The sequence below is a fragment of the Apteryx rowi genome, unplaced genomic scaffold (assembly GCF_003343035.1).
Source record: "Apteryx rowi isolate R43461 unplaced genomic scaffold, aptRow1 scaffold_2, whole genome shotgun sequence".
Classification (NCBI taxonomy): domain Eukaryota; kingdom Metazoa; phylum Chordata; class Aves; order Apterygiformes; family Apterygidae; genus Apteryx; species Apteryx rowi.
Genome location: NW_020448307.1, coordinates 282,728 through 307,456, shown reverse-complemented (window position 1 = coordinate 307,456; position 24,729 = coordinate 282,728). Strand labels below are relative to the sequence as shown.

Sequence of the window (24,729 nt, the reverse complement as noted above, 5' to 3'; positions counted from 1 at the left end):
TATCCCTGAGCAAAAGACAGGAAATCCCTTGTGATTCTGTGCCAAATGGCAGAATTGCATGCTTTAGCATGCTTGCTTAAATGCAGAGTTTTCAGGTTCAGCTGGAGGACAACACCTTTTAAGTTGAGTGACTGTGTCCMTCCTTAATCATCAGTCTCTTTAAATGTGCTCAGCAAATGAGTGAAATAGATGTCTCTCTGTTGTATGGATATTTAACTCCATTTCCTTTTACGTCACTTTCAGGTGTCTGTATATACTAGTAGCAACAAAAAAAAATCCTTTTTCCCACCATGAACAAATACTGACCTTGGCTTCTCTTTCAGCATCTATAATGCCTCCTGTCTGCTCCTGCAGTAGTGCATAAGCTCTCTGCAGGGCCTGGTACTCCTTTGTCAGCTGTCGAAACCGCAGCTCTGATTCTTCAGCTGCTAAGCTCTGGGGGAACAGAAAGGACATGTCTAAGCACCAGACATCAGAGCATTGCCAAGGAATGCAAATGTGATTTGTTAAAAACAGTAGTTGGTTTACAGGTCTTGATTCAAAACAGCTTTTTAAATGAGATTGCTGTAACATGAAGTAAGAAGAATATGAGATTTATAGTGGGTTTATATGTCTTCAAGCTAAAAGAAGTGTGACAATTTTATTTTCTTGAGGGGGAGAGGAAAAAATCATCTCGAATTGCAACAAAGTCATAGTGGTAGGCTCTAGGGACTAAATTTTGAAAGAATCTCCCAGCTAGCATTTTAGTATATCAGTAATCAAAACTGAGGCCAAACTTACAGAAAAACATCACTCAGTATGCACCAGTAAAACCTGAATGTCTTTGAGAGCCTGGCCACTCGATTTGGAAGTCAAAGTCTCTTGAAAACTTGGCTCTACGTGTGGAAGAGTCAGATCTTACCTCATCCAAATCATCATCTGGCGTTGCTGGTGTTCTGTCTGTTCTATATGAGGCCATGGAGGATGTTTCAGAGTCCATGGAATCATCATCATACCCAAAAACTGTATCCACCACATGTCTCTAAAGAAGGAAAAACATGCGATTTCTGAATCTCCTTGGAAACAGACAGTATGGTTTCTGATGGGGGAAAAAGTTAGTCAGCTTCAAAATTGCATTGTTATGTACTAAAGAAAAAAAAGAAAAAAAAAAGAAAAAGGAAAGATATGAAAGAATAGCTATGATCTGCCTCTGCAAATATCATCTCCAACCAAACCAAAAAGAAATGACATCGAAGACTAGATCTGGTACTGAGGGAAAACAGAAGTAACGCTGTAGGCAGTGCATCTTAAATTCTCACTGATCAGTTTGTCTGCATAATTATTCATATGTCAAGTATTAAGTGCTCARATCTGTACCCTGAAACCAAAGACTGCAGGTCAAGCAGCTCCATCTTTATAGGACATGACTCACAGTTTTCATCTGATGGGTTAATTCAATTATTTAGATTGGAGATAATGAGGTGTCAGACATGCAACCAAACTGTAGTGTGAGCAGTCTCAACATGTGGCAGTTAATATAGTACTGAGAAGATGTGCGAGATACAAGTCTCCATTCCTTTGTACCAGCTTTGTGCTACCATAGCTTTTACTGACTTATGCCAAGTAACAGCAGTTTTAGGGAGAGAAGTGCTGAGATATTCAGCAATATCAGCAATGTCCATGAGAGAAGAATGAGGTTCTCTGTTCTCCAACTTACTCTAGTCCTTTAGGACATTACCTTTGAAGATCCTTCTACATGTTGACAGATATCTTCTGAACAGTTTTGGGGTTAACAAACTGTTCTCCTGCCTTCATGCAAGGGCAGAGACTTTTCCTTAGCATACTGCTACTCCCATTACATTTTCCAAGTTTTAGACTGAGCCATATCCTCAGCTCAGAAAAATTAATCAGCAGAACACCAGTGCCTACAGCAACGTTTTTCACTTCCACTGCTGTCAGATTACAACCTTCTAAACCTGGAATCTGAATCATGCAAAAACATTCACCAAAGTTGCCAAGAAACTTTTGGATTTATTATCTTTTTTTGGTCATTATTTTTCCAAGTGAAGATAATAGCCATATCTTCCCTACTGGTACAATTTCTGGCTTAGAAATAAAGTTAAACAATGGAAATATTCTTTATTCCTTGGCTCCCAGTTCTGTCTGCTGTGTATTGCTTCAAAACCCATATAGAAACAATGTGAGGATACATCTAGGACTTACCAAGGACTTACTTAGGACTTACTAGGTCCTAACTTCTCTGTGTTTAAGATAGCACTGCATTACTTTCATGGAACATGGCTGACCTACCAAGAGATGTCCTCACAGGACAAAGAACAACCAAGCTCTGTTTCSTACACAGTCTCACCGCTCTCTGGAGATGAGATCTGGCTGTTGCAAAATCATTCCCTAAATCCAACTGATAAAAGAGCTATTTGAATCACTGTTCACTACTCAGCTCTAAAATTGTTCTAAATTATACCAGGGACTGGACTAGATCTAAGTTCAGGATAATATAAGAGGCAGCTGAAGGCCTGTGAAACTGAGCCAAAGGGAATGGCACTCAAGTTTTCAGGCAGAAACTTCTACTTGCAGAAAAAAGATACATAAGAATTTTGCTTTAGTATGAATTGCAGGATTGGCCCAGATGTGCTATGAAAATCAGATAGCAAAAGACAGATAGGAAGGTCTCTGGGAATGTAAATACACCTCAGCGTAATAGGCCTCAAGACCAATATTTACACAAAACAGATTGAACAAAGATTATAACTTTTTCAGAGAGGGGGAAAAAAAGCCCCATTTTGCTGAAAATAAAATAGTTATGCATCCTTAACCGGATCTCCAGGAGGACCTAAAAAGTTTTCCTGAAGAAACTAACCCGTTTATAAACTCCATCACTAAAGAAGCTTGTTATAATCCACAACAATCTCTTTAATTAGAACGTTAAAGTGCGTTTTCCTGCAAAGCCTACTGGCATTTTTACAAGCTGAAAAGTCTTTTTCTTCTTACCTTAATTGGCTTTGAACTCCTTTTATGCTTTCTGCGACGAATGAGTTTTTCCCTATCCTGAAAAATAAGATTAAAAAGTTACTGGAGTTAAAGTTCGTGTTTCTCTTCTTTGCTGTGCAGCCATAGAAAGCCAGATCTAGAGATGAAGTCAGTCACTGGGCTTCCACTGACTTTTTGTTTGTATGTTCAAACAGAAAGCTGACTCCAGGTGGAAGGGAGGACTTGTTCACACATGTGTATCTGCATCAGTTGAAAACCTTCTGAAGAAGGGAAGAAGGGATATCTGAAAAGAAACTCCAGTTGTACAGTTGCCCTGACAGGCTGTCAAACAACAGGAGCTGATCAATTTCTTGTTAAATTCACGGGGAGGCCTGTTACAGGGAACTGGTTTGGGCATTGTATCTGAGGCACACAGTTTGCCTTCCATGCAGAGGTGATCCTGCTTCTGTCTCCAAGTCACTAAATGATATTAGTGATGGTTTCACGACTCCTAGAAATGATGTCTTAGAAGAGGCAATGACCTGTTTTGGAGTCTCCTTTTCCTTCCCCTCAATACCAAAATGCAAATTCAGCTGAAAAGGGGATGGTTAGTATTAAATGCTATGACTGAAATACTAGGGAACCATTATCTAGCAGCATGCTCTGTTGCAGCACATGAAGGATATTGCACTGTGTCCTGCATCTCTCTTTACGAGGGGACTTTCTAATGGTAGTGTAGTTATAATGGTAAAACAGCTTGGCACAGCCATGTCTTCTGAAAACATAAGTATCTTCCCGAGCTCCACAGTTCTTGGTCTGTGTTCATTTCTAGAGCTGACCCAGGGAATTTAAAGACAGCTTAATTTATACACAACAAGAGTTATGCCTTAGGGCTGTAGGGCTGCTGCCCCCATTAGAAACTTATTAATTAAACACATTTATGAAATCATACAAGCAGCATCCATATGCTTCTACATCTAAAAATTTGTAGGTGTTAAAAGTGAGGTAAGATATTAACCCTCAGACCTCTGTTTATAAAAAGAAATACTAACAGAGGTGAACTGTACACAGGAACTGGTCATAATTCCTGGTGCTCTGGACATACCCTTGTTAACTCGTCAATTATGTTCTGTTGTTCTATAACCTGAAGCTTTAAAAACTCCGTTTCTTGTTCCTCATTAGCCTGATCCAGGTCATTGAGAGATTTTAATTTCTTTAGTGGAGGATGTGATGTCATTTTTTCTCTCTGTGATAAGAAGAAAGAAACAGATAAAATAAGATCCAGCAATTACTAAAAAAAGAGACAACCTTTCAATTAGAAATCAGGCATTATTTTTCATTTAAGCTGTGTAGTCCTTTAAATATGCTTCAGCTACAAAATTTCTATAACTTTATTAATACCTACTAGCACTTCTTAATAAAAAAGCAGCACAGCAAGGCCTAGTTCTTCAAGCAGAATAACAATGCTTTTTTTTATTTATGGTGTGGCAGTATAGCCTCTACAGCAGCCCTTAAAGGTGATATAACACAGCTCTTCCTTCACAATGTACCTAGACATCCACCATGTGGAGCACATGCTTGTATGYCCACATGTCCAGTCATGTAAGAGGGTATGCAAGCAGTATCCACGCCTGTGACCCCATGCACTTGCTCATACCCATCATACGGCCTCACGTAGTGAGGAAAGGCACATGTTTCAGTCATGTGAATGACATGCATCCAGTCCTAGGCAGAGGAAGTGGAGATGGCTACAGCCCACAGGAGGTAGTGCAGCCACCCACAGCTCGCTAACAGCCATCATCTGGGCATCTCTACAGTAAAGCGTAAACGTCAGGGAGTTAAGTTAGAACTTGCTGTGYGTGCACATGCACTGGTGGTGCTGCCCGCTCACGTCTAATGCACAGAGACTTTAAAGTGTCTCCCATTTGCTGGGGGAGAGCCCAGTGGCTTGTGATCTGTATTGCTACAGCTGTGGAAAAAGAATTGTGATTTGTGACATCTGTGATAAATTTATCTGTCTTCTGGGCATGTGTAARTTGCAGAGTATTAAAGTTGATTAACCATGTAATACTAAAGCCTTTCTTCCATATGACAACAAAGTGAATCTGATAGTCTCAATCTAATCAGCAGGAGAGCTGCATCCACATTGCAAAACAGTCAGCCTGCTCAAGACAACGGTGGCTCTTGGAGCCAGAAACATAACACACAAACACACTTAGCAGGGGAAGTCTTCTCAGCACCTGCCAGCTTATATCGGGCAACTCGGGACTTCCATCTCCTTTTTTTTTATTAATGCCAAGGCAACATTGTGCACATGCAGGGACTACATTCTGACTGATACTCAGAACAATTCCTTTTGAAGCATCTACAGACAGAACTGCTCTAACTCCATTTCACATAGCACTGTTATGAGAAATTTATAACCTCAGCCACCACGCCACCTTTCTCACTCTCCAATATCCATCTACCATGCTTGTGTTTTATGGGAAGACTGTATGTGCTCAGTGGCAGACCAGAACCTTATTCTGCCATCGTCAGCCATACCAAAACCATGTACATTCAAGGATGTACATCAGGCTGGCTGAAAACATAGCCCTTAACAGCTTCGTTTTTGAGTTCCAGATGCAAAATTGCACAGTAGGATGTGACCCAGTGACACAACAATTTTTATAATTGAGACTCACAAATCTAATTTTTGGGACAGTATTAAAGACTATGGTTATGCATTCACTTAAATATATTGCACGGGTATGCATAATACACAGCAATACAATATATAGATCTTACTATATAAAGGCCTAAGTATTGCTATATCTTATCAATAGTACACACACTATAAACATATACACACTTTCTTTATGTATTTACATGCATACACTGTGCAGACATACCCACCAACACAGACATACATCATGCAGTCATCTTCACTTTGCTCTTCAATACCAACCATTTCTATATTTTCTTTAGTGACTGCTTTGAGCTTATCTTCCATGCGCTGCAAAGACTGCATCAGCTCATCATTTCTCTTCGTGAGGCACTTGTTCTTTTCCAGGAGAGGTTTACATTGTTTTTCAGCTTCTCGGACACGCTTCAACTGGATTGATGACAGCAATTAATAATTGTAAGTAATTCAAATAAAAGATACTTTTCCTCCTTTGTTAGAAGTTTTGGGGGGATTTTTTTTTACCTTCCCTGTTGACCACTGTCCCAGTAAAAAGCCAAAGAGAGTGGCAAATGGAACTGGCAAAACAATCATAGTAATGCTTGGTCCTTCTATAAACTTACTTCACCAATAAATCTCAAAGCATAACTCTGCATATCTGTTTCTGAAAGACGGTGTTACCTATGGGAAAACTGAGATGTAGAGATAAAGCAACCCAAAAGCACAGTCAGGCAGCTGCAAAGCTGCTACAAAAGACTAATTCTAGAGAGAAAAACCATCCTCAGCCTCCTGAGYTGCTAGCGTGACGGGTGGAAAAGGCATATTCATCATTGACTGTATCACCCTTGGAGCCTTTTCCTTTTGCCTTCCCTAAGGCTCCCAACCTCCTCTGTCTGACAGTGCAAAGCTCACACACCAGTTCATTTCGTTCATCAACGAGCAGTGTGTTCCTGTCTTCCAGCTTCCGGATGGTGGCATTCAATTCTGCTATCCTCTTCTGGTTTCTGCGCAAGTCCTGTTCATTGGTAACAATATAACATAGTTACTGGTTCTTTTCAGAATACATGTTTGGGAAAAAATGAAACAAAAATTCCCCAAACCACACACCAGTCATCTGAAGTTGTCATCATCAACAAATGATATTTCTGGATTTTTACAGTATTGAGCATTTTGGCAAAAGTACATGATTTTTTGGAAGAAAGTATCTTGTTTGGGGATATTTTAAGATTTAAAATTTTCAACTATTAAGAAAGGTAAAAATCAGCCAAACAGATGTTTATATTTTTTCTGATGGGGGGGGAATAAAAAGCTAAAAGATTCTAATTTTTATTGCCTTTCCCTATATGTCACTTCTATTTTCTGAGCCACTCTGAAAACAATATGTCAGGGGAAGAGTAAGGACAGTCCTTTCTTATCAGTTGTATTTATCTTCTTATTCCTGATTCATGGTAGCATCACAACARCTCTCCATCACTGGAGAGTTGCATGCCTTGTGACTGACGGCAAGGCCAGTATATGCGAGGGAATAAGACAAAGAAAGAAGAGATTCTCCTAAGAGGCTCCCTGATTGCCCCCAGCCTTCTCCCTGCCCCTTCTTGCTTGTCCTCCCAATTCTGTACATTTCTTTCGGGGGATGCAGGCTATCTGGGGAGTTGTGTTCATGGAATGATACTTTCAAAGGGGCCTGGTTATGTATTTGTATATATTGCTGTATATTTGTTAATACAGCAACTGAGGAAACAGCCTTACATAGCTTTGTCCCACTGGCACTTTTTTCTGAAGAACCTATGGATATAATTTCTCTGTAGTGTATAAGAAAGTGGGAACATTTTCCCAGGACCCAAGAAAATAATTTAGCAAGAGAAACACAGCYATGTTTCTGTTTTGCAAGCGAACGTAAAACCTGCGTACAGGGCTGCTGCAGTGCTCTGAACCATCTCCGGCCCTTCCTGGGATCTCTCTCTTGGGACTGCTCATGTTACACTCTGCCTCCTTCACCAAGAAGAGCTGCTCGTCCAGAGCTTCCTTCTGCAGCTGCAGCTTCTGCACATAGCCTGTCTGTGTCTCCAGTTCTTTCTCCAGGGAAAATATAATCCTGTCTTTAGCCTTGATCTCGTCCATCTGAATGAGAAAAACACCAGGGCAACAATATTACTGTGTAAAGGTAATAGCACTTCATCGTCATCCAATCTAGTAGGATGTGATTTACTTAATACTCATGTTCAGCACTTATCTCTGCTACACCATACTGCACCATGGTTATAAAACAATACACTTTGAGATTTCAGCCATATCCATACACCATCACTGCATCTGTTTCATCAGCCGACGGTGACTGAAGCCCAGGAACTGAACATGGTATGATTTGGTAAATTGCTCAGCTCTTGTAACCCCAACGGACACAGCGGAATGAGACCCAAAGTTTTGAAAATCAGATGAAGAGTTCAGGCTTTCACATTGCCTTTTGGTCAGTTATTTATACTTGTGAAAACTAAGTATAAACTCTGACCAAACAAAGAAGTTTAGACTAGCTCCTGCTCTTGTAAATGGAGCTAGTAGACCCGCCTCTCACAAACAGAAAATCTGTGCAAACTCAGGTTTTCTTAAGGCTGACTGAAAAACTGAAGGCTATTAATCTCACTGTTACTTCATTTCTGCCTAATATCCCAGGACTATCCAAAACAACAAAGAAGTGCCTCTTATTTCATTTCACAGCAACTTTAAGGAGTGATGACAGGAAGGAAAATCGCTAATTACAACTTGTATAAGATCAGTACACACAAGCCTTGCAACCATGAAGACTGGTACAAAGCAGCTAATGTCATTGAACCAAGAAAAGTCAGTGAACCAGAATTTGCAAATCAGTTTGGGAAATAAAAGTACTTTTATCTGGGAAAGATATAAATCATTTCCTCAAAACAAAAATGTTACCTATGCTAAATTTTGCCTAAAGCTGCCAAAGATACTTTATGATCTTGCAGCCTTCTGGGTTTACTGAAATCTTCCCAAAAGTATTTTTTTCAAATGAGCGGGGCTAGACTCTGGTCTCTGTCAGCCAAATGTCACTCTGACATAATTTCCTCCACTCTGATGGCCACACAATGGATGCGTAAACCACTTGTGCAAGTCAGATAAAAATAATTCTGGCCTTGTGCACAGCTCTTATGTGTATAAATAGCATTATAAAAGCCTTTCCATCAGTTGTTTAAGATGAAATATCATTCAATAGATACATAGAGCCTGAGTTGCTCTTAATGTTACTAAATGGCACAGTGTTATCTGAATTTCACTGTATTTCCTTTTTATATTAAAACCCTGAAAATAGGCCCTGGATTTCAGACAAGAAAAAAGAAAAGTAGTTAGTCCTCATGGCTATGCAGAATTCCAAATGTAGATCAAAGTAACAGCAAGGGTCAAAATTCAGAAGGCACCTATGAAGAACCCACTGCTACCAGTCTGTGCTATGTTATTTATCATTTTGGCCATGCAAGAATATATCTCCAGTCCACAGACTTCAAACTGAAATGTTCACTTTTGACAGTGTTCAAATCACCAATTCTTTTACTCAACTGTCAAATCTCGAATTCCAGCTTCCAGGCCAAACTTTCCAAAGCTGCAAGTAGGCCCAGCTCCTTGGATGTCAGGGAACAATGGCCACTTACACCTCTGCTGATTTGGGCCTTATTTTGTTCATTTTTCTCCAGTAATTACTGAAGGCTATGTCAAGATCAAAACAAAAGATATCTCCCCCCCACCCTCGTTTAATGTACTTAGGATACCATTATAAAGGTTAGAGAAACTAATAAGCTGCAAATGCAGATGCAAACATTATCTTTTTCTAACACAATGCACTGCAGACGTGTTATCACCTCAGCAAGCCAATTCCTTTTTGACTAGACAAATCACTCTTTTACTCAAAGGTCTTAGTAGCCCTCATGGCAGTTGCTCTAGCTTACTGACTCTGATCTATCTCCTGCTGAGAAATGATAATGAGAAGTTTTTAGTATTTTTGCAAACTGAGATACATTGCTGAGTTCTGTTTGTACATAAAAACTGAGAGGCAGAAGAGGCAAACTGACTACAGCATAAGAAGACACAYGAACTGTTCTGATGCAGTGAACTGTTACTAACCAGGCGACGAATATCCCTTTCACTCTCCCATTTGATCTTAGAGATGGCTTCCTGGTGGGACTGATGCTCACTCCGAAGATCACCCGCCTTGATTTTATCAGCTTGGATCATATTGTTAAGGGCCTCATCTACCTGCTTTTTGGCAGATTTCAGTTCAGTAATTTCCTGCAAAAGCTTAAGGCGCTCGGAGTCAAACTGTTTTCTGGCCTCTTCACGAGCCTCAATTGTCAGYGCTGTCCTTACTTTATCACTGCTCCCATCCCGCAGCGCACACAGCGCTGACTTGAGGCGCTGGATTTCACTGTCTCGGACTTTCACCATCCGCGTCATTTCCTGCTCATGCTGTTTGATGAGGTTCTCCCTCACGGCCTGCAGCTCCTTCATTTTCTCCTCGTGGAGTTTGGCTTTGAGCTCTGTGATCTGCACGGTCTGCTTGCGCTGCTCCACTTCTCGGATCCGCTTAGTTTCTTGAGTCTTCTCTCTTTCAAGTTTAGCAACCTAGGTTGAAATGAGAAGAAAGTCACCTGCCACCAACGTAGTGCTGTCAAAATGAGCCCACCCAGAAACACAGGCATGTCAAATTGAGGAAGACCCTGCTGCAGACCCTAGATGCTCCCCCATCCTCACTACAACAAAATACGGGCCAAATGCTGGAGCATTAACATAATTTTACACTGTCTTTACTCAAGCAAAAACATCACTGTCTTCTCCCAGTGTCCTGCCTCATGCAGTGACACCACACATACTTTCAGTATTTCCTTAGGAAATAAGATTCTGTGTATATGTGTGCATTTGTCTAATAACTTTTTAACCCACCAGCCAATTACAGTAGAATTTAACAGAAAATTAGAGGGCTCAGAAATAGCTAGGYTCCTACAGCTTTCATGAACGTGGGCAGTCAGTTAGAAAAGGAAGAGTGCGTGTCTCTAAATGATCCCAGCTGACATAAGGTGCAAGGCTGGAAGTCCAGGAAACATCCTGGCTTTTATAGATGTTCTTACCTCTAAGTAAAAGCCTTAACCAGCATTTGTGGTCAATTCTTAGACTTAAATCTACAGAAAAACACACTTCACTGGTTATTACACTTATGGAACTGCTAGCTTTTCTTAAAATATGTCCTTTGCTACTCTTCATCAAAAACAGTTTTTAAAGTTCTTTGTCCATAACTTTGGAATCAAAGTTACAGAGCAACTCACCAATCTTCAGTAAACTTACACTAATATAACTCTAGGTACAACTTCATACCCCTGAGTGATCCCACAGTAACAAACCTGTATAAACCTACATCAAAGGAAAACAACCGATAAGGAAAGGCTTCAGTTCAAAGCAAATTCAGCAAGCTTATTATTTACAGTGAAAAAGAAAAGGGGGATTTCAAAGATTGTAAGAATACCCTTGCCAATTTCTTTTTAAATAAAGACCACAAAGAATGAATAAAAGTGAGCAAACCTTTCGTATTCAAACAGAAAAAGCAAGGAAAAGAAAAATCAGTATGAATAAAAGTAGTAATAGGTCATCTGAAAGTCCTCTAAGAGACACTGGTGGTCTAGCCTGCAGGCCTCATTGATTACCTGGATAGGAATTAGAGAGGGTAAGGAGTCCTATCAGCTATATGTACAGAGCTGATTGACTGTCTTTTTTTCCCTCTCTTATGCTATCCCCATCTAGTTTCAAATATATCTTCCCCCAAAGAAGCCTTCAAGGGGAGCTGGGGAAGAAGAGTTTGAAAGCATACTTTTATTTCAGTTTCAGTCACCAAAGTCATTCCGATAATTAACAGATTCCAAAAATGAGATGCATCTGTCTCAGAGGGCTCCATGGAAAACAAATGTAGAAGATTGTCTTAAAACTTCCTCCATAAGGCTCTGGAATGCACAAGAACTTTTCAAAGTAAAGTATTAAAAATACATGCTTTTTAAATGTGGTCTGCACTTGCAACTCGCACTGACTTGTCTCAAGGACTTTAGAGGCTATTGATACAGCAGATATATGCAATAATAAATGTCATATACAACAAGAAGACTTTGCAGCCAGGGTCTACTGAGCAGTCTGTTTTAAGCATAGTTATATGATTTGTGCAAGACATTAACTTGCCCTTATTACACCAATCACTTCTGAAAAGAAAACCATGCCTAATCCTAGCCCCCACTGTCCTTTGGGCAGGTTTTAGGTTTGCCTTTACTCCTTTTTCATTCTAGGTCCAGCCTTGACTTTGAATATTCATGACTAAAAATAAGCCTTCTTTCTCTCATTAACATATCTCTTCCTGTTTATTAAAAAGTAAGTTTGACGTACTGCAAAACAAGGTGCAATTATTTTAACTGCTCTATTCTGGCATGACACTGAAAGACACATGCAAACTTTCAACAAAGTAATTTGGGTATCCACAACAGTGTGATATGAAGACTAAACCCAACCAGAGCCCGAATACAAACCCAGCTGAGCTCTGGGACACCTGGTTTTTACGGCTGTTAGTTTCCAGACTGACTATTTTATCTATTGAAATGCCATTAGTCATGTTAGACTATCTTGTAGACACTGTACCATTATGAAGGGGGGGAAAAGGGAGGATGAATGAGGCCTTTGTGGAAAAAAAGATAATTGCATTTGAAGAAATGGACAAGAGGCCTGCTTAATAAAAGACTATAATGCCTCAGGAGGTTTCTACCCTCTACTTTGGAAGAGTGAACTTACTGCTAGGAAAGACAGGAAACGTCCAAAGATCCAATTTATTCGAGCCCTTTTGTGGAATGAATGCTTTCTTAGAGCACCTTACAATGTTGTGTGTAATTGGCTCGTTTGGCATCCTATTTTTAACTTGAATTTAGAGGTAAGGTTGGATCAAAATGTCCAGTCTGAACCGGCTTATGCCTAGCGGAAAAGGGGAAACACCTAAAATCTGAATTCTAGACCAAAGTAAAATTTGCCATGGTGGCTGCTCCTCTGTATCCAAACTGCAGAAAAATTCACAAGTGTGATCTACTTCCAGAGGCTGTAGTTTTTAGCCCCTGGTTACTCCATAATGACAATTCCTTGAGTACTGCCAGCACTCAGTCCCATTTGGTCACAAGAATGGCAGAGAGCATCCATGGACAGGCCACCTGGAAGTTACTGAAGCTCAAGCAATTTCATCATTTTGTTCATGTTCTGCTCATCTCCTTCCCACATGTTTACATATATTTCAGATAACCCTTTCTTGTTTTCAAGACTTTCCTACTCTTGTAACTCCTGTTATTTTGGGCCATCCTCGAAGCGATGACTAGTAACAAAAATCTGTATTGGCAACTACCATATCAGAATTCTATAGATGCAGTGATAACAAAAGCAGCAAGACTCAGAATATAAAGAAAAGCATTAGGGAAACTCCCTGGGTCATCAGTTTTCTGGCAGCCTGCCTATAACTCTTTAAGAGAATAGCTAAATCCTGCCTGTGTGCAAGACACGAATGTCAAAGCTTGCAGGGAAAACAAAAGAATCAAAAACCATTTTTGCTTTCCAAGGCTGTAATCAGCCATCTGTAAAAGAAAAGAATGCAGAATGAATTTGAAAGCATGATGGTGTCAGTTTTCTTGCAGCTTGCAAATCCTGTCTAGTTTAAAAGGTTGCAAATTAATGGCTATAAATCTCATTGGTAGGTGAGGGGACAATGCCCCCAGAGATCATCAGAAAATCAGATAACATAGAACTGGCTATTCTTACTTTCACCTGGCTTCTTCTACAATTATACTGAACTGGTGGATGGTTGTCTGAGATTACCAATATGATTAACCTTGACATATTGGCATGAAAGCCTTTCCCTAAAGAAAGAATTTTTTTAAAAAGAACTCCTGGAGGCTGAAGGATTTGCGGCTATTGAGATTTGGAAGCTAGAAGCAAGGCAATCTGGGTTTGCCTGCCCAGGGTATATGCTTATTTGCGAAGGAATCAGAGCCAGATTGACAGACTTCAACTATAATTCTCTTGGAGAAAAATATATTAATAGACATCATCCTCTGAAAATTTGGCTGCCACCCAGCAGCAGGTTGGGGATGCTTGGCTTCAGGTAGCATTGTCTCCAGTCCACTTGATAAGAATTCACTTGGAGTGAATCCCACTTGAAAGGATTTTAATGGAAGGTGAGCAGGATATGTGCAGAGTAGGTGAAAAACAGCCAGTATTTTATATTGGATAACACCCAGCCTATTGYCTTTTTACTGGCTAAAGAGACTGAAGTAGTATAGAGAGATCTTATGTGCCTTATAAGGGCTCCCCTAGCATAGAAAATGCAAGAAAAGAGCATGAAGACTTTGGTAGAAGATGTAGGGAAGAGTTGAAGCTGCAGCCCGCAGTCCCGAAGTCGTGCCAAAGGCTTCTAAAATATACAGGTGGCATCTCAAACCTTTACAGGCATGTCTATGCTATAGACAGGGGTGTGGCTATACCCTGAGTGCATGTTACCCAGCTGGCTTCAGACTAACTTTAGATATCAGAGATGGTAACTGTGGCAGACCATTGGTACCTGAGCAAGCTTTAAACAATGTATACATACCTTAATGTACAAAATACAGTTCGGCTGCACTGCAGATGGATTACAAGGGTCCATATGGACTGTCATGCTATACATTTAAGGATCACTTCACTCAACTTTGAAATAAAGGCATCTCTTGCTGAAATAAGCAGTCATTCAAAAAACAGCAACACTACACAATTTCTAGACACTGGAAATTAAAAAAAAATAGTATAGTTAGAGACAATTTGAGTGGATAGGATGAAACCCACTAACTGGAATATGGCCAAAGACGTTACAAAAGACATACTGCTCCCTTTGAGGGCCAGATGCTTCTTGAACTTGTACCTCTGTAAAAAGAGGGCTTTTCCACTGAAGCAACAGAACATCCACAGTATGAAAATGCTGTATTTGGGGAAAGAATCAGATCACTGCTCTGGAGAAGAGTTGTGTTGCATTTATTGATTTCCGTGATACAGTTTTTTCCATGTGTTTTTTTTTCCTTCAGTGCAGTTACTGTTATTTAAAACCAAATCCTTACTCACCTTAGATTTCTCCTGATGCAGCTCAATTTGAATGTCTGTTAGCTTGGTCCTGAGTTCCTCATTGGCAGCTTGTAGGGCAACAATCAGTGCCTCAGGCTTTTCGCCCTTGCTACGTCCTTTTTTTGACATGGTTTCTTATCAGTGAGAGTCCATGCGTTTAATTCTTTCAAATAAGGACTGCCATCTTTTTCTGTTCCTTGCAGTGCCAGTTAGTTCAGCACCTACTGTGTGACATTCCTTAAGGTCCTGTCCTCAGCTGCTTTGGAAGCCCTGTGAGAAATAAGATATACTATTATTTGTCACTGAGCATGACAGCACAACAGCTCACGTGGTTACAGGACATAAAAGACAGCTCACTTCTCCAAACACTGTAATCTTTGTCTGAAAACCTACAAGGGAGATCCCAGCACAATCAGACTTCTGTATGTGAGTTTGGCATACCAGCGGAGATTCCAGCTAGGTCCTTTTCATTTTTTCATAAAGGGGCACCATACAAAGAAGATACAAGTTTGCTTACCATAAGGATTAATGTTGCTGAGACTACAGGACAAGAAAGCACAGGTCATTTAATCCCAGCATTGCTGTCTGAAGTAAGCACGAAGCAGGCATTTTAGTCTGAAGGATGTGCTAACAATCTCTTCCTCCTATCCTTCTCAACCCTTGACCCTTCCCAAGACCCTGTGTCAAACACAAAGCCCTTAGTACAACACACCTACGGTGTGCCACAGGAAGAGAGGGGAAGTGCTTAAGGCCTCACCACCATTCTAGGTCCCTGCAGAAGCAGGGAACTAATCAGGTGCAAAATCCTGGTACGAGGCTAAAAATTGTCCCCTTTTTCATTTTACGGGTGAATGCAAAAAACTCCACCTACGCTTCCCGTTAACTTAATCTGGGCAAAAATTCTGTCCTAAACCAAAATGATGTTGTCAGCCTAAACCCACACACATGAGCAAGATGGGCCGATCAGGAAGCCAAGAGGTTTTTCCGTATCACTGGGAATACCAGTGTCCCTCTGTCCCATATTTTACCATTTGTCTTGGCTATTGGCACTGACTGACAGTCTTGGATAAAGATGTACTCTGTCTACCCACAAAATAAACATGGCTTTAATATGCTCGCTAGAAATTTCAGTGTCTGTGTGTCTCAGCACTGAACTTGACCCAAGACTGTTCCGTGCTCAAGCCTGCAGAGTCCCTCTGACACTTCGGCCACACCTGCGAAGCCTGCACCTGCTTCGTCACAGCCGACTGTTTGGAGACACGGAGTGTCTTCTGGCTGCATGCCACTTTGGTCCTGTCCTATGAAAACATATGCATGCACCGGAGAGATATTAACCTTTACACACAGAGAACAGGTTCCGTCACCCTTCACTAGATGAACTGTAAYCAGTAATTACGTACATCTTTTGAGACAATAACAGAATCCTCAGTAAAAAAGTCACTGCAAATTGAACAAAGCAGATTCACTCCTTCTTCCTGTGTTGAATTTGCTATAGTTTAAACCTGTATATTTGCAGATGAATCCTGAAAACACTGTCCCGTATCACCCAGTGCTCCACATGCTGCTCCCAGTCACACTGATGCATAACCTCTGAAATCTCAGAATTGCATTGTATATATACTACTATAAATGACAGCAAGATCTGATCCACATTTCCTACAGTGCCTCATATTCAGTACTGGGACAAATGATCACACTAGCTACACAAAGACTTTTTCTCCAGTYGGGCTGCAACAGTACAAGATCAAAATAGAGCCCCCAGTTTAATGGAGTTCTGTTGCAGGTGTAGATGAACTGAGAAAGAAAATTGGCTTTGGAAAGCAGTTAGTAAAAATGGCTTGTTCCTGTCATATACCATGTGACACAGCACAGCACTGGAGGATCTCATGTAGTGCTGGCTTGGAAAAATAACAGGGCAGATGGGAAAGAAATGGTCAAGAAAGCAGAAATCTTTGGCTGTCAATGCCATATGAATACCAATACATGAAGACTTGTTTGGGTTAGAACAAAGGCTGATACTTTCACCAGATTAACCCCGACAAGCATGGCTCTGGAGAGAGAAAAGAGTATATAAGCTACGCAGTAAGGATAACAGATTAAAAATTCACAGGAGATGATCTCCTGCCTAGCAAAAATGCTTCTTTGCAGTGTGGTCTAATATCCTCAGCCATTCTGAAAAGCAGAAAGCACGTGCAGAGACTCCTCCGGCACAGAGGCCATTGCGCAGAGGGCACAGGAGGCTCTGGGCACACGCTGCAGCTCTCATGGGCCGGGGCTGCCCTCCCCACTCGTGCGCGCCAGTAACCGCTGCTGATGGCACACGGCACCGGTTGCAGCCCTACAGGCATGAGCACTGCTTCATGTCGTGCAATGACCTGCTCTCAGGTCAGCCCCCACAGGCAAGCAGCAATTTGTAAGAGATGGATGTTTTTCACTCAGAAATTAGATACCTTGGACGTTTAGGCTTGAAAGGAGAAAGACAGGTGATTACACGTCGTTGCTCCACACATGAAATGTTTCAGTGCTACCCAAATAGCCACCGCATATGAAGACTGAACAGAATGGAAGAACAGCAAGGAAAATCCATGTTAAATGGCAATGGAGCATGCACACTTGAGTTAGGGGAAAAAACAAAGTAAAGGTGAAATCTAGAATGAGGTGCAACAAGCACATTCTCACTCTCCTACAAAAGGGTAACTTGCTCCCTAACAGCTAATCAAATATGCATTTGTATTTTTTTCTCCACAGATGTAAAACACAGGTTTAGCATTGGGATACAAAATCATTTCTAGAGGCAGCTGTGACATGATGAACTGCTGAGATAACAGAAACTTCTACTAACGCACCAAGACCCATGCTGCTTACAATCCTTAATGTGCTGAGTTGGCAATATAACTTTCCCCAAAGCTGGCTTACTTGCAACTGTGCTGCTACAACGCTATTAAATAAACAGATCATGAAATGATAAATAAGAACACACAATCACAGTGGAGATAATCCCAGTGTAATATTAACAGAGTCCTGTCACACAATCACCATCACTGCACAAGTGACAGTATCTTAACTAAGAGTAGCTCCCAGAGGCAGACTCTGTTCTGGGTTACTTAATGGAGTTGGCCAAATTTACAGGCACTTGTTGGGAGTAGTTCCAATGGAACATATGAAGATCATTCATGACTTGGCAGGCAGCAAACTAGAGTGTATATTCATCCTGTGTCCCATGACTATAATCACTGGTGAACAGCAGTATAATATGGATTTTCATCAATCAATAAGGCTTAATGGACCTTAGTTTAGTACCATCTATCCTAGAGTCAGTAAATTTAAGAAATAATTATAAAATGGCAAAATATAGCATATTACTTTAATACCMGTATTGTCTCAATAGAATAAGCAAATATGGGTGCTCAAAAGCAAGAGGAAACTACTGATGCTCTTTGCAACATTATGATTAATAAATGTGCAGCGAAAATATTCAAATAAAACATTAAGGTCTTCAAATTTATTTGGTTTTGTTTGTTTTATTTAATCTAGTTCTCTATTGTCTCTCCAAAGAATATTGTTCTGGGATGGAGTTCCAATATATCTTCAAAATGAAGGGGAGGTATAAATATAACTCAAACAAAGAATGCACTGGATAGACTTACAGCAAACTCTTTAGTAGCCCACAATTTTCTCAACTGCATTCATAATTTGATGATACTTTTACCATTATGACTCATCATAAAAGAAGCTGTGGTAGTATTCTCCAAAATCAATTTGTGAAGCATGTACAGCACATCAATACGCTGGTGAGCACAACTTATAATGACTGCAGTGTTATACCTACATTTATTTTCAAATACACCTGTATTTGACACTAAATGCATTTGTATGCACCTGTAACTCCAGTTCTCAACCTCTCTCTCTTTTCTTGGAGGCATTCATCTTTCGCATCATCCTCCAACATGTCACAGACACCACACTCTTCCAAAAGGCACCTGGGTCCTTCCAGATCTCCTTTATATAATCCTACTTTATGGCTCGTATGCTCAGAACATTTTGGAAGCTTCTCTACCCCACCATACGGCAATGCTCTATATCCTTCCTGTCTTCATGCAGACCACACAAGTGCACTTAGAATAGCTTTAAAAAGCTGAGCATTACAGAGAGTCTCCAAAACTGCTCTCTGGCCATTCCTGAGACTCTGGCTGCAGACCTACAAAGCAGAAAAAAAACTCAACATGGTTGAGTTTCAAGCAACAGCACTCATCAGGTGATGTAGCCTTCATTGACAGATCTACCAGTTGTCAGCGCACTGCCTCTTCAAGTGGCCTCCCTGTTTTCTTGCTAAGCTGCTTCTAGCCCTCCTCTTCCAAGAGGCCTTGAATGTATGACCTGAAATAGACTGATGTTCTTTCATAGCAGAAGTTATGGCTGCTTATAAGCAGGAGTCACTTATACTTCACAGAAAAGAAGAGCGTGTGCTATTAGATCCAAGTATTGAGATCTGGGGGGGAATTGCAGCAAGGGTACTTTATTAATTCAGTTTCAAATTTTGGCTGTTGAGCTCTGCTCCAGACTACTCTAGGAAAATAGGTACAAATATGTATTGAATATATACTGCAGATCACAATGTGGTGAGACTGACTGTCTGCAGGAGCACTTAAGAAAACCTACTGTAATATGATCCTGGTTAAAGACAGTTCTGATGRAATGCAATGTCATCAGGTGGGTAGAACAGGGACTGTGATGTAGGACTTCCACGTTCTTTTTCCATCCCTTCCACTCACTAGTGTGTGACCTTGGCTAGTCCACTTAAGACAGTGACTTTCTTCACTAGTCTGTAACAATAATTTTATCTGGCTTACATGGGTTTCTAAAGAGTGGAACTACATGATCAGTATAACTTCAAGTTCTTTGTGGTTCTTTCAGTATATCCTTTACATTCTGAATAAATAGCTAGATTTTTTGTTTTCATAATTTGTTGAATTAATCACACAGAATTATTATKATTATTAGAGTAAATCCTACAGATTTTAACCCAGGTAAAAATAGCCAGTAAAGTCAATGAGCACAGACACAGGATCAGAAGAGTGTGTGTCCTTCTTAAACAGAAATCTTAACAGGTGGTCTAATTCTGGTTGATTTGGAATATGTGAGGGCCCATGTGTGACAAAATAACTGCGGGTGAAAAGGTTCTCTCCCTGGCAGAGCATTAACCTTTCAGTTTGAACAAATGAAATTAATGATGAGTAAGAGTCAGGCTCTGTCAGAACTCCAGTACAAGGAGAGGCAATAAGACAGATCCCTGTTACGGATCAATACAATGCCTCTTTTGTCAGAGCTTTTACAACATTTGTCTCTCAGCCACAGGGTCTTTGACAGAAACATCACTGATTTCTAGTTGGGCTTCAAGATGTTCCATGAAAGAGTGACAGAGGCCACTGAGGTACAGACTGAAATTCTGTGTTAAATTGCATTAGCTCTCACTTCTGACCGACCTACCTCTGTATTGGTCTAAACAGACCAGAGAAGCAAAGGCTGTAACAGTTGCTCATCTGCTTGCCTGGGAAGCAGTCCCAGCAGTGTCATCTTGCCAGCACAGTATCAGGTCCTGTAACTTGCGCCTGGCTACGGCAGATCCTCCAGGAAAACACCTAGTCTTCATTCAAAGGTTTAAAGAGAAAGCAAAACTAATGCATTTGTGTCCATCTTTTTCCACTTCCACAATTTAAGAATAACTTTCTAAGGCCAGGTATGTTGTCCTGCTAGGGGGTACAGTGCAAATAGAAATTTTCAAATGAGCAGTATCTTCCGATACAGGGAAATAAAAATTTACATTAATAATGCAATTAAAATCACTCTAGACTTAATATTGACATCTGCTGCACTTAAGACCTCCTTGCTCATTGTCAAAGCAGTGGCAAACATAGATTCATCTCAATAAGCTTTGGTATATACAAGCAGTACAGAAACACAGAGGAAGGAAGAGGAGCCTTTTTCTTACATTGGCGTTCAAGCAAGAGAAAACAAAGAACAAAAGGCAAATTTTAAGTGAAGAAAATCACTGCAGATTACTCAAGCAGTCAGTGCTAGAACTCAGATGCCATCTGCTCTGAACATTGGTTACTTCTACACTGCACCCTCTCCTGAAGAGAYCTGTGCGAGATTCACAAGGAAAACTTAGGGCCCAAATTCCTCCTGGTAATGCCTTATCAGTGCTTAAGTTTGAAAGTAATAAGCCTACGTTTAACAGTCCTGAGATGTTCAGATTTCTGGTGACTCAGCCCTCTTGGGATTTACAAACTAAACATTCCCACTGTCAGGGCCTCATTTGTAAATGTGCTCATAGCTGAAGTGATTTTTCTTTGAAAGTAGTAAATTGCCTAAAAAAGTGGAGCATGGGGAGTCAACAGGGGTTTGTGAATTAGGATCACATTCAGTTAATAGTTCTGACTACAGAAAGAGGAGAAGGGAATTATGTTAATGATTTTTTCCTCTTTCCTTCATTTTCTGTTTGTCATACTGGAGGAAAACAAAAAATCCATTATTATTCCAGAATAAGCACAGGCAGAGTCCAAAACAGCATGGGGAAAATGCCTAGTCAAAGCTTTACAAGTTTGCCTTAATAATATGCTCTCCCTATCAACACACCTGTCCTGTCCACAGCTGTCTCACATGCATCCCAAAACAGACTACGAGAGCTGAACCCCATTTCCCACAGCCGAGAGTGGGACAGGCCACTAAAAATAATGTTTCATGGTCTCATTTCCTCAGAGGTCTTGTAGGAAAATGGATGTTTTTAATTGGGCTACTGAAGTATTTTGGCTATCCAGAGCTCACCTGTCTACTCAGTCTCACAAAACCCACTTGCTTTTGACAGGTAAGCATTGAAGCATCTGTCCTTAAACTAATTATCTTAATGAGAAGAGATATAGACATTTCTGTTCCACACCCAGTGGTCTAAAATGCCTCTTGAATAGTACAGAGGAGGAAAAATGTGGTGCAATAGCAATTTGCAAAGCCATTTACATGCTGTGTTTCCCCCATCCATCCTGCAATCCAGAATGATAGTTTGCCCCTCAACATAAGCAGTCTGCAGTCAAAACCAAGCAGTAAACATCCAATAACAAGACAATGATCTCTCTTGCAGGGCAATCTGGAAAGGGAGATAAGCAGTTCAAACAGGGATCCTTGCTAAACAAGAAAAAGGTGGCAATAATTTTCAGAGTTATTTCAGCAAGTATAGTAGAACAGAAAAGGGATTCCTTCCAAACAGTCCAATTTCTTAGGCCAGCTAACATTTGCACCAGAGAAGTCTGAAAGGGAACTGTTTCTCTGTCAGCACTCTCTCCCTCTTTTTGCATGCTCCAAAAGTACTGCTTATTAAAAGAACTGTCAGTGAAGACATGGCTGCTGGCATTAAACACTGCATTTAAAGAGGGAAAAGTGCTGAAGCAGCTATTTTAAATTTAAAAAGAAGCAAATACATTACAAAATGCAGGAATATTGCAGCAAGAAATAAGAACATTCTGCAGGCAAGAAATTAGGTAGTTCATTTTAGGCCTAGGGTGTATCTCTCATGTTGCACTTCCAATTACATGAGTGTCTCTGGAGCCTTGTTTTCATTACTGGTTTCATTACTTGTTCCTGTTCTCATGTCCTGTACCCTGTGTTTGTCTGTGGAGGAACTGGTAACAACCAGGTGATGCCATTACAGATCTGCCCTCACGTCCTGTCCGCAAGAAGGCACAATACTGTTCCCCATTCTCCAGCTGCCAGTAGAGAAAGGTTTTATGGATGGTGCTGGAAAGAAAAGAGCATCTTTTGTTCACTCTTAAGTTCTCACAGAACAGAGAGGCAAGGAGAAGGGGAAGGGGGTCTTTACTCCCCCCTTCTCCAAGCAAGGGGACAAGCACAGTCCCCTTCAGCTCAAGGGTGAGACCTGGAAAAATTATTCTAAACCACTGAATCATTTGTTTTTCAAAATGGCAAACCACTTAAAGAACATCAACACTCTTTCAAGCCTTTCTCAGTAAGAAGTGTATCAGAAATTATACTCCACAGAAATGCTGTTCTTCTGAGGAAAATGTTGTCACCCAGTAAAACCATCCATCTGAATTTGCTTTTCAAGCCAGCTCTTTAAAAAGTGTGTTGTAACTTGCACTAAAACAAAGTTCTTCAGAGATGAAGACGGACAGAAAACTGTAGTTCTAAGAAGAACTGCAATGGGTAAGGGGAGAGGAGAGAATGACTTTGCAGCATGAAGACATCTGCTTACGTATCTGTCAGCTCACTTTGAATCTGACATCCAGTGACTGGCACACATACTGTCCTGGTAGTGTCCAAGGACAAGGACCAGCACCATCATGAACGTTCACAGTAGGGCCAGGCTGCTGCACCAGTCAGCTCACAYCACAGTCCATCTCCCACACACATGCTCCCCTGCTCACAAGTCCAGGCAGGAGAATCATGGTCCAAAACTATGTTAGGGCTAAGGCCTCCCGCTGAAGGGCTGTTACAAGAGCGCTCTGCACCAAACAAGGCACATCTCAGGCTTGCATCCAGCAGTTTGAAGTGAATAGCAGGCCTACACAATACAGCATAGCAGTGGTTTTGCCATTAACTGGGAGAGATGTCACCCTAGGAAGGTGCCTGTTGCAACTATTAATGCCCGTTTAAGGCAACAGCCCTCCTGTCTTTGTGACATATTGCCACACTGTCTTACTAACATCCAGCAAAGCACAGACAGATTTTTACAGACAAATAAATGGCAATGAGCATTGCTGGCTCTTTGACTGCTGAAATACCTGGCTCTATCAGCAGAGGCTCCAGAGGGACAGAGGAGCTGCAGCTCGACAAGGCACCGTGTCTTGCTTTTCCCCTCCGAGCTGGCTGCAGGGGTAGGCCAAACGAGCATACCACTGAGGGAGCCAAGCTCTGGAATGACTTGTGCTTTGCAAGCAGAACTCCCTCATTCCGATAATTCAGTGGCTGCCGAAGACATGTTTTGCTTTCTAATGGGACTCTGTCAAGGCTGATGAATTCTGAAAATAATCACTTAGAGTACCAACAGCTTTGCTGAAAGGACTAGGTGCCATTCTGACTTCCTCTGCAGTCAGCTGGAAATAACTTGGTCTTCACTGTATCTGTATGAGCGGGGAAAGAACATAACCCAGAATTTCCAGTTCAAATGACCCTCCTTCACTAGCACATTGACATTTTTTTCATCAAGAGGCTGCAGTGTCTGTTGTAGCTGTCCAGCCTTGTAACTAAAACAAAACCATATGTCTGAAGCTTCAGCAGTTCTTAAAATCCCTGAACCCAAGCCTATGGTTCCTATTTGCTTTAGCCAGATGCACATGTCTCCTGGCATGAACATGACATTTCAGTTTATGGGAGATGCCACACAAATGCTCAAGCACATCACATTATTCTACTTCATATCTACTGTGCCTTCCGTCCCAGAGATTATTTACCAGCCTAAGGATACCAGAGACTGCTTCAGTATTCACACACTGAAAGGAATTGTAGCTACACCAGCACCGACACTGAATGTTAAAGTGTCTCTATAGACCCAGAGGTATCCCCAGTAAGAGCAGGCTTGGTTTCGAAGACTTGAGGAAGAAGATGCATGCAGACACTCCTCATTGTGGCAGTATTTGCCTTTAAAGGGTGTTTCAGTCAACAATTCAAGAAAAGCGATGCACAAAGTTTTATTCTGACTTAATGTGGATTTCAGTCTTCTGTTCTTGGAAGAAAAGTCTCTGTATTAGGACCACGCCTAACTCAAGAAAAGTGATTCAGGATGCGGACAGGATTCAGGTCACAGAAGTCCTAGCAGGCCTTTAAGTTGTCTGACCAGCCACAGGTTTCTTGCACAGCAGGTTGCATTTAATTAATTGGAAAAAAAAAAAGTGTATGTTTTTGTAGAGTTTGGAAGAACTCTAGCAGGT

At 40.9% G+C, this 24,729-nt stretch overlaps 1 protein-coding gene across 2 annotated transcripts in view; it reads right to left on the bottom strand.

Moving 5' to 3' along the window:
• Positions 1 to 14,413, bottom strand: part of JAKMIP2 (janus kinase and microtubule interacting protein 2) — a 36,848-nt gene extending 22,435 nt beyond the window's left edge. Inside the window, exons 1-9 of one of the 2 annotated variants that reach the window (XM_026063505.1) lie at positions 14,289 to 14,413; positions 9,761 to 10,258; positions 7,541 to 7,750; positions 6,546 to 6,644; positions 5,915 to 6,061; positions 4,073 to 4,213; positions 2,989 to 3,045; positions 902 to 1,021; positions 307 to 435 (exon numbers count right to left, since the gene is read on the bottom strand). In XM_026063505.1, coding sequence (XP_025919290.1) covers positions 307 to 435; positions 902 to 1,021; positions 2,989 to 3,045; positions 4,073 to 4,213; positions 5,915 to 6,061; positions 6,546 to 6,644; positions 7,541 to 7,750; positions 9,761 to 10,258; positions 14,289 to 14,363 — 1,476 coding nt within the window. In that variant the 5' untranslated portion in view covers positions 14,364 to 14,413. Of the gene's footprint in view, positions 1 to 306; positions 436 to 901; positions 1,022 to 2,988; positions 3,046 to 4,072; positions 4,214 to 5,914; positions 6,062 to 6,545; positions 6,645 to 7,540; positions 7,751 to 9,760; positions 10,259 to 11,495; positions 11,561 to 14,288 lie in introns of those variants that run through there. The other variant, XM_026063504.1, reaches the window with a different exon arrangement.
• Between the last annotated feature and the right edge of the window lie 10,316 nt (positions 14,414 to 24,729).